Here is a 12,986-nt window from a genome sequence, read left to right on the forward strand (position 1 = left end):
GCCTTACCCAGGTCCAGTCTAGATACACCACATCCACAGCCATACCCAGGTCCAGTCTAGATACACCACATTCACAGCATTACCCAGGTCCAGTCTAGATACACCACTTCCACAACCTTACCCAGGTCCAGTCTAGATACACCACTTCCACAACCTTACCCAGGTCCACTCTAGATACACCACATCCACAGCCTTATTCAGGTCCAGTTTATATACACAACATCCACAGCCTTACCCAGGTCCAGTCTAGATACACAACATTCACAGCCTTACCCAGGTCCAGTCTAGATACACCACAACCACAGCCTTACCCAGGTCCATCTTTTTTATTTTTTCTAGAAGGGTCATGGTAACATAGATGCAAGTACGGCAATATGTATATGCCAAATATGACGTATGCAAACAGACATCATACCAAAAATATTTTGCCCATTTTCGGACATAATGTAGTCTATCATTTTGAGGAATAAAGACCCCAGACCAATAATGGGTAAAATATTTCTAAAAAATTTTCAAATTCATAGTAAGTATAGTACTTATGCATGGTTCCTTATTGGTGGCTTTGCTCTTTTCCCATACAAAAAGAATATAATGATCATAAGTGAATAATAAAAACAGATACACAAAAATACACAATAACGCGGTTTACTTTTAATATCGCTATTGCATCAACCACAACGGTCAGTTTACAGTTAAAAGAGCAGGCGGGTTACCTCAAGTTCATCAATAAAGATAATATATTGACTTTGGGAAGGGGTCAGGAGTTTAGAGAAGATGGAAAGGCAACGCACTTTAAAGGGACCACAGACTGGTGCCTATAGATTGTCCAAAAAAAATCACATAAAAATAATACTTGACCAAAGATACAAAATGTACCAGGGTTCATTGTTCATGAAAGTGAAGTCTACGGACATAGATAACAATCATTACCTCTCATTTATTCTACAAAAACATTATCGGTACTAAACTTTTTTATTGCATAAGATTTTTTTTGCATTGTTTATAAAGTTTTACATAAAAAAAATTACAAGTTAGCATTGCCCAATACATTGCGTACCGGTATATTTACAGAACTGCAGATATGGCTTTCAGTAGTATGCTATATCTCCCATTACCCGATTCCAATAGCTTATTACATCGGGAAATATTGAGAGAAAATTGAAAAACCAAAAAGTTGAACGACAATGTTATAAATGTTCAATGTTATTCTGATGAACTCTGCAGGTCATTCCGAGACTGGTGGGTTAAGTTGTCGCTAAGTTTATTGCACAGCTGTCTGTATAAGGTCCTTAGAAAGTTTTTTAAACTTCTACAAAACAGAGTAACCAATTCTGTTGTATCCTGAACCACAGTCGTAAAACATTTGGGGCAAGGAGCAATCAGGGTAGCAAGGGTTAAATGGTGTTATACTGGGACAGTTGTCCTCCACGGAAGGAATGGTGGTGGGTTCAGGGGTGTTTGAAAAGACAGGGACTGGCACTGGAATACATTTCAAACTTTCATTCAAGTTTGGACTGCAAGTTCCCACGGGACTCTTTTTAATTGGATTACATGGATTCCAGGGGTCGGAATAAAGGAGCCCATTTAGTAAGTGATGCGGCTCATACACAGAATGTTCTGCTGAAATGTCTTGGTGTATCTTTACTGATGCTCCCTGAATGATCTCTTGCTCTGAGATCATGTTGTTGTAATCAGGGCCCAGTAGGTCAAAAAATTCAACAGTTTCTTGGTTACCTTTATCCAAGTCCTTTAAGGTCACCACCCCAGAATTGATAAGAAGTCCGGGTGAAGAATAAGCAGGCTCGGTGAAGAAAGACGGTGGCAGGTTACGATTCCTCAAGGGCACTTTTTTGCATTTTTCCCCACTAATTTCCCTGGCATTGTCGAAAAGAGCAGCCAAGCTCTTGCTCTGTAAGTTAGACTGGTTATTGTCCCTCTTCGGGGGAGGCTTACAGTGATAATTTTGGGGGCTATTGCTAGTGCTGGAAGATGTGACCTGACCTTTCGGAGACCCTTGATTTGTAACTCCATTACTGATCATACCCGTGCATCTTTTAATCTGTTTTTGTAGGTACTTCCTATGGTTGACCTTCCTTTTTGACTTCACAGGCTTGTCCAGGGCCAGTTTGATGTTACTAGAAGCCGTATTAATGAAACTAAGCAAATCCTTACTTGATTCTTTAGCGTCTCCACTTTCAACAGCCCCCAGAAAATCAACTCCATCATGAAAGCCTTTCTCAAAGTCCAGAGCAGACCCCGCAAAATATAACGGCATAAAATGATGGTTCATCATTTCAGCCTGAACAGCCATCACGGTTCCTTTGTCTATCAAGAGTCAAAAATATCAATCCCAGATGACTTCTGCGGACCAGTTGTCTTGAAGATCATATTTTGATGGAACACCTGTCTTTAATATCGGTAGATCCCAGCGGATATCTCTAAATTTTCTTACTTGTTCGTTATATGTTGAGTTGATGTTTTTCCAAAAAGTTGAACTTCATCTTAGCATTTGAAAAACAAAAAATTTCCAAAATCTCACCAGGTAATGATGTGGATTTAAGTTGAATGCGAGAAAGCAGAGAGAGACGCAGTCAGTGTCAGGCTTTCAGCTCTTTCTCCGTTTAATTTGTTCTCACCAGAAACACACATCCTGAAAAGAATGGGAGGGTCGGATGAGTAGGAGGTCTGCGAGTCTTAATGGTATCAGCTTTCACTAAATCCGTGGGCTGGGAATGATACATCATGCAAGGTCTGGGATAAAGACTACACTGTGCTCTCTTCTCCTCCAGCAACAAAACAAAGTACAATTCCCCTGTTCCCATTCAAGTCTGGAATAACATAAATACTCGTGTTGTCTTAACTTTTTTTTTTTTCTCCTCTTGCGTCGATCTAACAATCAAGTTTTTGTTTTTGCCCTTATTCTAAATGCAGCGACTTATTTCAACTTTTTGGTGCATAAAAGTAACTATTTTGTTAGGATTTTTTTTATTTTAATTATTTTGTAATTTTTTATCCTTTTTTTCTTTTTTTTTACATTTTGCCTTAATTTCTTCATTTCCATGTAGAATTCTAGAAAAATAAAACCATGAGGAATACAGTAACGTTATTTCGAATTCGAGTCAGCAACTACTTTATGATGAAATTTATAATTTTATTTCAACTTAAAACTAAATAAGAATAAGAAATTTCATATATTTAGTATATATTGTTGTTTTGCATAAATATCAATGAATCCATCGGCATAATCCATGTTTTTAAAGGGGTTTTCCAAGTTATTTAAAAAAATTGGCCATGGTAGGAGGGATACAAAAAAAATAAAAAAAAAATAAAAAGCCGCCATCTCCGGTCCTCCACGCCACTGTGTATTGGCATAGCTGCAGCGATGATGTGCTTGTATACCTACATGATCATTGCAACCATTCACTGGTCTCACTGGGTATACGGCACAGAATAGCTGAGGCCGATGCTTGGCTGCAGCGATCACATGGGTATACGGGCACGTCATCGCTGTAGCTAATTAAAAAAACTGCGGCGGGGAGGAACGGAGCGTCGGAATGACTGGGATCTGGGAGGAGAGTAATGGCTCTATTTTTTTTGTATCCCTCCTACCTTGTCCAATTTTTGAAATAACTCGAAAAACCCCTTTAAGGAATTGTAAATTCAGGGACAAGGCACACGGCCATACTCCGTAACATCTTTGGGTTGTACCGAGCAGTGATACGGCGTCCATAGAAGTGTACGGGGCCCTTGTACTTCTGTATGCCTCCAATTTAATACAGAGGCACACAAAAGTTTCTTCTATCAATTTTCATATGGAATCCAAAAATAAGAAATCATGGCATGCTCCATTGGATGCTGTATTAGGGGAGAATATCTTCACAATACGGCTTTTACGGAAGCCTCATATTGACAGACACCGAAGTAGATTAAACTATTTACAAGTGAGGTTGTTGTGATTCTCTTAAAGTGGTACTCCCATCTCCTTAACCCATTCCCATCTGCTAGCGGACATGAAAATATACAATTTCATAGTTACCTCTATTTTTCAAAAATGTCCTGTTTGCTAGATAAAGCTTGCTGTCTAGGCTCACGGCCACCGCCGCCATCCAGAGGCGTTGGCCGCGCTTGCGCTGTGTTGTTTTGTTTGCTTTGTGCGGAGGATAGCTGGGGTCTCGGGAGCACGCCTAATGTGCGGTTGCTCCTGACCGCGCCACCTCTCAGCATCTCTACAGATGTCTTTGGACGGCTCGAGGGCATGCCCAGTAGCCCTGGAGCAGTTCAATAGTGCAAAAGTGCAGATGGTGCTATGTAGAGTGGCAGCCCGCGGCAGTGGCAGCCCGCAACAGACGAGGCGAGGTAAACAGGGAGATGGGAATACCCCTTTAAATAGATCACATGATATTAATACAGGCTTTCATATATGGTGGGCCATTTGTGTAAAATACACCAAAAATATTTTGTAAACACAGACAGTCACCAAACTAATTTCTCTGTCACAAAATATTGTTCTGGGTCAATTTAATCTGTTACAAAAAATTTCTGTGTTACAAAACGGTATACAGCATCATAAAGTGCCTGTCCAGCTCAAATTCTACTGTACCACGCACTCTATAATTCAGATGAGAAAGAAGTACGATAGATAGATAGATAGATAGATAGATAGATAGATAGATAGATAGATAGATAGATAGATAGATAGATAGATAGATAGATAGATACACAGATATGAGATAGATAGATAGATAGATAGATAGATAGATAGATAGATAGATAGATAGATAGATAGATAGATAGATAGATAGATAGATAGATAGATAGATAGATAGATAGATAGATAGATAGATAGATAGATATGAGATAGATAGATAGATAGATAGATAGATAGATAGGTAGGTAGGTAGATAGATAGATAGATAGATAGATAGATAGATAGATAGATAGATAGATAGATAGATAGATAGATAGATAGATAGATAGATAGATAGATAGATAGATAGATAGATAGATAATGTCCATCACTTGATTTGACCAACTGTAATGATTTTTAGGTGCTGCAAACGGAAGTTAAATCCTTCTAGAGCCTTTTTATAATGTACTAATTCCATTATAACCTTATGTTTCAATGAGTTAGATTCCTGTATCCGCCTAGAAGGTCACGCATAAAGAGTTTGCATGTCAGGATACCGAGGCCCAGGAGTTAAGACCTTCTTTTCTCACTGAAGTGGATAATCCCATCTCAGGGATTCAGGAAACATTACATGGTCATTTGAACACACTATAGAGGAAGGGAAAATGGGCTGCTTAGCAGTTAAGGGGTTAATAAGGCAGCGGAGGAGAGAATTCTAAATGAACAAATATCCGGGGGAATCTGAGAGAAATCCACTAAGAGCTGGATCCTATTATTGGGGCTGAATTAATCCAAGTAAACAGCTTAAAGAGCTCAGCCGCTGTTATTACCACCTAAAAATAGTAAGATTCCCCAACAATGCCCCAGCATGCACCGGGAGGGTCTCATTCACTTGTATTTAGGGTCATTTACATACTATAGGAAGGGATTACAGATTATCAGCACTGCACAATTGCATTTAGTCTGTGTGTCTGCTTATTTACTACAGGAATATAAACTGTATACAGAATAATTTCAAAAACAGAGAAAAAATTTTGACTAAATTTGAAAAAAATAAAATTATTTTGTAAAATTTTGGGCATGGAGACAATGGTGTCAAGAATGGGATACTGTGGAGGTGCGTAGGAATGAGTATAATGTATATGGCATGTCTGATGGTGAATATCGCACATACTATTGAATAACACTGCGTTATACCTAAAAAAGGGTCAACAAAAACATTTGTACCTTTATACAGACACAAAGGAAAACGGTTGATTCTGTTGGTGACTTTGATGAGGGCACTTCATGAAAATGGTATTTGTTCCAGGAAAATTAACTAAGTGGGCGCAAGGGCAATGCCTGATTGCCAATGGTCTGAGGGGGCCCAGAGCCCCTGGGTCAGTTAAAGTCCTTCTTTGGGGAACCAATAGAATTGGATCGAAAAAAGTTCAACCTGTCCATCTGATCCCCCCTTTGTCTTCAGGGCCTGGATTCATCCAAGGTAATTTGTTAAAGGACCCATGCAAACTGGCACAAAAAAGATCATCTTTCTACGACCCCCAAAAGGTGGCCAATCGAACCAAGGGGACATTAGGGCAATGCTTGATGGCCAATAGCCTGAGGAGGCCCATAGAGCCCCAGGGTCAGTTAAAGCACTCCTTAACCTTTCGCTGGGGAGCTAATAGAATCAGATCAAAAAAGTTTGTCCCTTTGTACTTAGGGCCTGGTATCGCCCAATGTAGTTTGTTGGAGGACCCTTGCAAACTAGCACAAAAAACATCAACTTTCTATGACCCCCATAAAGGCGGCCAAATTAACCAATTGGGCATTATGGTAATGCCTGATGGCTAATGGCCGAGGGGGCGCTTAGCCCCAGGGTTAGTTAATGCACTCAATAAACTTCCTCTGGGGATCCAATAGAATCATATCAAAAAAGTTCCACCAGTCTATCTGATCCCATCTTTGTTTTCAGGGCCTGGTATCGCCCAATGTACTTTGTTGACGGGCCATTGTAAACTGGCACAAAAACATCAACTTTTTATGATCACCATAAAGGTGGCCAACTGGCCATAAATTAACATAGGTAGGCAGATCATTCATGAAGGTGGAAGGTCTTCTCACCCTTGGGTCTGGCAGGATTTCCCAGGCAAAAAGTATACATTGTGTCCACTTTCCAGCATGCTAAAAAACTCCATACCTTATAATGAATACTTATGATTGTCAGAATCCCTCATGTCTCCTCCTACAAGGCGCAGTTCTCACCCCATTGTTGGATTGAGTGTTACCTTGGCCATACACAATACAAATTATTCCAAAAAATGAGAGAAAGATTCATTATTTTTGCATTTTTGTGACACCTGATGAAGTCAAGAAGTTAAAGAAACATACAGTGCCATTAAAAAGTATCCAGATTGTCTTAACTCCAAAAAGTTGTCACAATACATAAATGTTCCAAAGGAGGGGTAAAACTGGACCACCCATTATTGTGCAAGGTTTTGTAACCCTGGACAGAAGGGCCAGGTGTTTGTTTTTCCTTTCCATGCCCTTTGTATGACCCTTGGGACAATTCCTAACCCCCTTTTTTTTCACCTAATAGGAAAGAGGATGGGACGAATGATAGTTGGGCCCCCTTTCTCTAAGAGCCCCATAGCAGCTGCGTGGTCTGCCTCAGTGGTACGTATGCACATGATATGGACAATTACTCCACTTATCCATTGCACCACTTTTGATAAATCTCCCCATTCTGTGTTCCTAAATTTCATTTGGAAAGAAAATTTGACGAAAATATTAACATTTTCTAGGTAAATTGTAAATTTACCCCAAAAAAAAAAAAAAAAAAAAAGACAACATTTATGGTATGAACCATTTGAGGCTTTTGTTATTGGTTACTCTTAATCATTTATATTACATTTTAGCTAAATGGGATTTACAATATTTTATATTGTTTTTACTTTTTGGGGAATTTTTTATGTTTCTGGATTTTTTTTTTCTTTTTTTATCTACAATCTTGTTTGGGAAAATTCCCTGGGAAAATTCTATCAAGTAAATAAGTGTCACCGTTCCAGCGCCGTGGTCTCATTTCCTAATGGCATCTTAATCTGATGACGGTGAAGTGAGATTTCTCGCACATTCTAGTATCAGTGGGAATTTCTGCCCTTCCCTGACAAGTATTATGGGTCGGCTTTGACATACAGCCCTGCAGAGCCTAAATAGGGCTCCATTCTTTCCCAGCAGTGAATGAGAGCTTTGTGCCAGGGATTCATTAAACTGCTCTGCACAGACCTTCCTAAATAGGCCTCAATAATGAACAGTCCATTTAACTGGAAAAGCTGCTGGAGTTGTAAAATTAAAAGAAAATAAAAGTGTCCCCCTCCCGTAATCTGCAGAAGGAAAGTTCAGCACAAAAAAATTATTTTATAAAGTAACGGAAAATAATCAGTATTATGTAGAAAGGTAAAAAGAGACAGAGGACAAAAATGCAACCCCCGACCTGTTCAGAATGATGGTGGTTACCATGTCTCAATGCGAAGAGTCTAATTGTATATACACCGAAACCTCTCCAAGAGACCACCCCTCGGAGCAGACCAACCCCTTATCCAAACCAGATTTCCTGTGACAGATATTAATACAACCATATATTATGGCAAGTTTCGGTGGTCGTATCAAAGAGGTTTCACTGTATGTGTATGTATGTGTATATATATATATATATATTGTTCATTCCATATAATATCCATATCTATCTATCTATCTATCTATCTATCTATCTCATATCTATCTATCTATCTATCTATCTATCTATCTCATATCTATCTATCTCATATCTATCTATCTATCTATCTATCTATCTATCTATCTATCTATCTATCTATCTATCTATCTATCTATCTCATATCTATCTATCTATCTCTCTCTCTATCTATCTATCTATCTATCTATCTATCTCATATCTATCCATCTATCTATCTATCTATCTCATATCTATCCATCTATCTCCTATCTAACTATCTATCTATCTATCTCATATCTATCTATCTATCTATCTATCTATCTATCTATCTATCTATCTATCTATCTATCTATCTATCTATCCATCTATCTATCCATCTATCTATCTCATATCTATCTATCTATCTATCTATCTATCTATCTATCTATCTATCTATCTCATATCTATCTATCATCTAACTCAGCGGACCCCAACGTGTTTTACACCAAGGACCAGTTTCATGCAAGAAAATGTTTCCAGGGACTGGTGGGGGGGGGGGTGGCTTGTGGTTGGGAGGGTTAAGGTCAGTTCACACGTTGCGTAAATACCGCAGATTTTCCACAATGGAATTCGTTGAAAATCCGCAACGTAATACAGTTGCAGGAAAGTGAATGAGATAGAACAAATCTCGTTCACACGCTGCTAAATGATGAGCAGAAAAAACGCTGCTTTTTTGTTGGGGGTTTTCCCCATTGAGTTCAATGGAGAGGTAAAACCCACAACAGATAGCAGTTGTTGCATTTATTGCGGCAGAATCGCAGCGAGCTGCCACGACAAGGCTACCTCGCACAATTTGATCAAAATGTGCGCTAAGAACGTCCATTTTGCAAGTAGCTTTAGCAGTAATGCACATTTATTTATATTTAGCGGCTTAGATGACATTAGTGTTCGCAGTGTGCTGTCACCATCTTCTTGTGTGCTGTATATTTGCAGTCACAGGCGTTCTTGCACCTGTACACACGTTTTGCTTCATTTTGTTGGAATGTGCTGTTCAAACTTATATGTTGTTTATAGGGATGTACGATGCATCGAAACTTCGATACTGTTTCGATACTCTGCATCCCCAAACGGTTCGATACCGTTATTTCCTGTATTTCGATACTAAGCTGCGCAGCCGCACAGCTCAGTATTGTAACACATGACAGTATGAGAGCGCGGCTGCGGCTGTGTAATTCAGCCACAGCCCCGCTCCTGAGTCCTGATAACAAGTGCGCAGGGTCAGGATGATGCGATGCGGCCGGCGCTGCACTAATGAGCGGCGGCACTGAAGACAGAACATGGCGGGCGCACTACAAAACACCCCCATGTTCTGTCTCCAGTGCCTGAACCGCCGCTCATTCCTGCAGCGCTGGCCGCATCACCTCATGCTGACCGCGCGCGCACTTCCTGTCAGACGCGGGACAATGGTTGTATTACACACAGCCCCGCTCTATAACCGCGGCGATCAGAGAAACCTCTCATCTCCGCCGTTATTCCCCTGAATGCTGCGATCAAAGCTGACTGCAGCATTCAGGAGAAAATGAGCAGGGGGGATGCCCCAGGATCGCATCACAGGGAATTCCTGTGACGCGATTGAGGGCCATACCATATATGGGCAGACAGCCCAGGGTCTATTGACGGACCCCAGGGCTGTCTTACCATATTTCATGTTGTTAGGGCATACTGAGGTATGTCCTAACAACTGCCTGTGTGCTATTCGTACACAGGCTAATGTACTGGCACATATCTGATATATGTCAGTACATTAAAGTTTAAAAATAAAGTAAAAACAAAGTAATGTTAAATTTAAAAAAAATACACATACACCTTTTTTACAATAAACATTAAAATAAGTCTCAATACATAAAATACACACATATTGGTTATTGGCGCGGCCGTAATAACCTGCGCAGCAATTATTTTGCATCATTTATGATGTGTACTCTGTAAAAAAATAAAATAAACACGGCTTTCTTTCACTTATTAATGTGAGGCGCGAGGTGCGATCAATTTAACCTTCATGTGCCTCACATTAATAGTAATTAACCCCATCATGTACCTCACACATTAACCCATTATGACTGAGAAACATGATGGGGTTAATTACTATTAATGTGAGGCGCATTCAAAATTCATCATCACACCTCGCGCCTCACATCAGAAAACGGAAGAACTATTTTTTGTTATTACTGTTGGCAAAGTATCGAATTGGTATCGAAATCGCAATACTAAACGAAGTATCGGTATCGAAGTCCAAATTCTGGTATCGTGGCATCCCTAGTTGTTTATGTGATTAAAAAGTTAAGAAGTGGCTGGTCATTTAGCCCCAAAACACTCTGGTCTTTAAGGTATGACATGGAATATTAAAAAAACATCATTAAAAATGTAAATAATATATTTAACATAAAAACTTTAATAATAAATCCTTTTCTGATGCTAGTTTTCCTTTAAGCATAAAAAGATCACTTCTTTAGTTAAGCTATACTGAAAGATTAAAGATGATCTATCATCTTGTGGAGGAACCCGGCAAAAAGTGTTCATTACCCCTGCAGCACCACCACAGGACAAATGAAGCATTACACAGCTCCCATTTAAATAATTTGGCTGCTGGTGTAATGTATGGACACGCCGGGTCCTCCAGACTGTCGCTTTCCACACTGGCCTATAGATGAAGGTCCTAAACGGGGATCTATACATTCAAAATTCTCTAATACAGTATTTAAAAAAGGGTTTTCTAACCCAGAAAACCTAAGTAAGAGGTTTAATGGATTGAAAAAGAGCTCATTGGGGGTCAAAATATTAAAAGAAAAAATTGTGATATACAGTACTTGACTAGTCCTTACTTCTCTGTCCCTTGTCACTAGTGATCTATGTCTCCTGCTGCTCCTTGGTTACAGAGGTGCGTAATGGCATCTTATTTACAACATCTGACCTCAGCAGCCAATCATGGCCCACCGTGGTCAGGTGCTGTGGTCAAGATGTCCTCCTGGGGACATGGGAACAGATAGTTCTCAGTTAGGTAATTATGTTAGAATGTTTTTTTTTTTACTTAGTCTTAAATTACCGCTTTTTACTTAGCTGAAAACGTTTTTACACTTTATTCAAGTAGGAATAGACGACTTCTTTAATTGTGAATACTCACATGTAGTTTTGTGGGTTTTGTATTTTTAACATTTTGGGATCATTACATAAGCATGGGTTTACCCATGTAGACTATCTTGCCCCTAGTGTACACAGCACAAGCTTAAAATATGGCAAAGCTAGTACAAAAAAAGGGACTGTATCAGCTGAAAATGACCTGTTATTTAAATCTGGTATTTCTTGATAAACATAAAGTTTTTAACATTTTTTAAATATTCCATTTCTCATCCATTCTCCACCATCGGTCAATGTGTCTTATGAACCGATGCAGCGCTTCTTCCCTACCTTGCAATATTTACATGTGTCCTCTTATGAGCATGTGCAGGTCATTGCTGTCTCTTGGGGTCTGAATTCTCTTGGGTCTGGAGTCTAAATTAATTTTGGAGCATTGCTTCCATGTTCTGAATTTCTTTTGGGGTCTAATAAATTGGACTAAATTCATTTTGGGGGTCGAAAGTGAAACCCCCAGACAATAAAGACCTACTTGTGAGCTACTGTTACCTTTAATAATAATTAAAATTATGGTGGGCCTCCACCATCCTCAATCCGGCCCTGATTGTTTAACAGTGGGAACCCCGGTGGTAAACAATTATATTTGAATCGACCTTTGGCATCCATGTAGGTTTCCCAACAAGCCTTTGAAATAAAAAAAAACTAGAATGCTCTTGTATTGGGAGCAAACAATTATGTCAATGACTTAAAGGGGTTCTCCGCGTTGGACAATCCATACTTATTTGAAGGGTCCCTTTACAACAAGCTGATCACAAAATGTCCCACTGCTATGACCCTCAGCGATCAGCTATAACCTGCGAGGAAACCTGGCAGTGTGTTCAATCTTCCTGCAGCGCCACCACAGGAGATTCAAAGCATTACACAGCGTCTATTTATATCAATGGGTTGTTCGTGTAATGCAAAACAGGACAGGTCCTCTAGAGCGAGCGACGCGATATGTAACCACTCTCCTCTCTGGCCAAGAGATGAGGATCCTGAACAGAGGACCCCCCCCCCCCCTCTATTAACTCAGAATTCACTAATAGGGTGTATGGCAATGGGTTTTCTAAACTAGACATCCCCTTTAAGCGCGGGAATGGGACAGTGATTGAAAGTGATCGACAAGAATGGGTTAAAAACAAAATCAAAAACAGTCAACAAATGTCTTTTAAGAAATGCAAAGAAGAAACAAACAAATAGAACATGTAGCACAAACCGCTTTTCTGATGTTAATGGCCCGAAGAATGAGGACAGCGCAAATGATGGCAGTGATCTAATTATCGACAGGCTGATATCGCCAAGCGACTGAAAGAGGCTCCATGAAAGGACGGCAACCGCACACAAAACAGCCGGGAAACAATACGCCACTTAGCAACAGGGAGAAAAAGGCTTCTCCCCCGGCACAAAGGGCAGTTTTATGAGCATTTTTGTCTTGTTTTTTCATTTACAAGAAAAGGCAGGCCACACTTTTAAAGAGAGAGCTCCCAAGTCTATACC

At 39.8% G+C, this 12,986-nt stretch overlaps 1 protein-coding gene across 1 annotated transcript; it reads right to left on the bottom strand.

Moving 5' to 3' along the window:
• Positions 1-325: 325 nt before the first annotated feature.
• On the bottom strand, positions 326-2,642 carry FAM181B (family with sequence similarity 181 member B). The gene has a single exon (XM_075849939.1). The coding sequence runs from the start codon at positions 2,309-2,311 to the stop codon at positions 1,310-1,312; it is 1,002 nt and encodes a 333-aa protein (XP_075706054.1). The 5' UTR covers positions 2,312-2,642; the 3' UTR covers positions 326-1,309.
• Positions 2,643-12,986: the final 10,344 nt, after the last annotated feature.

The sequence above is a fragment of the Rhinoderma darwinii genome, chromosome 2 (genome assembly GCF_050947455.1).
Source record: "Rhinoderma darwinii isolate aRhiDar2 chromosome 2, aRhiDar2.hap1, whole genome shotgun sequence".
Lineage (NCBI taxonomy): Eukaryota > Metazoa > Chordata > Amphibia > Anura > Rhinodermatidae > Rhinoderma > Rhinoderma darwinii.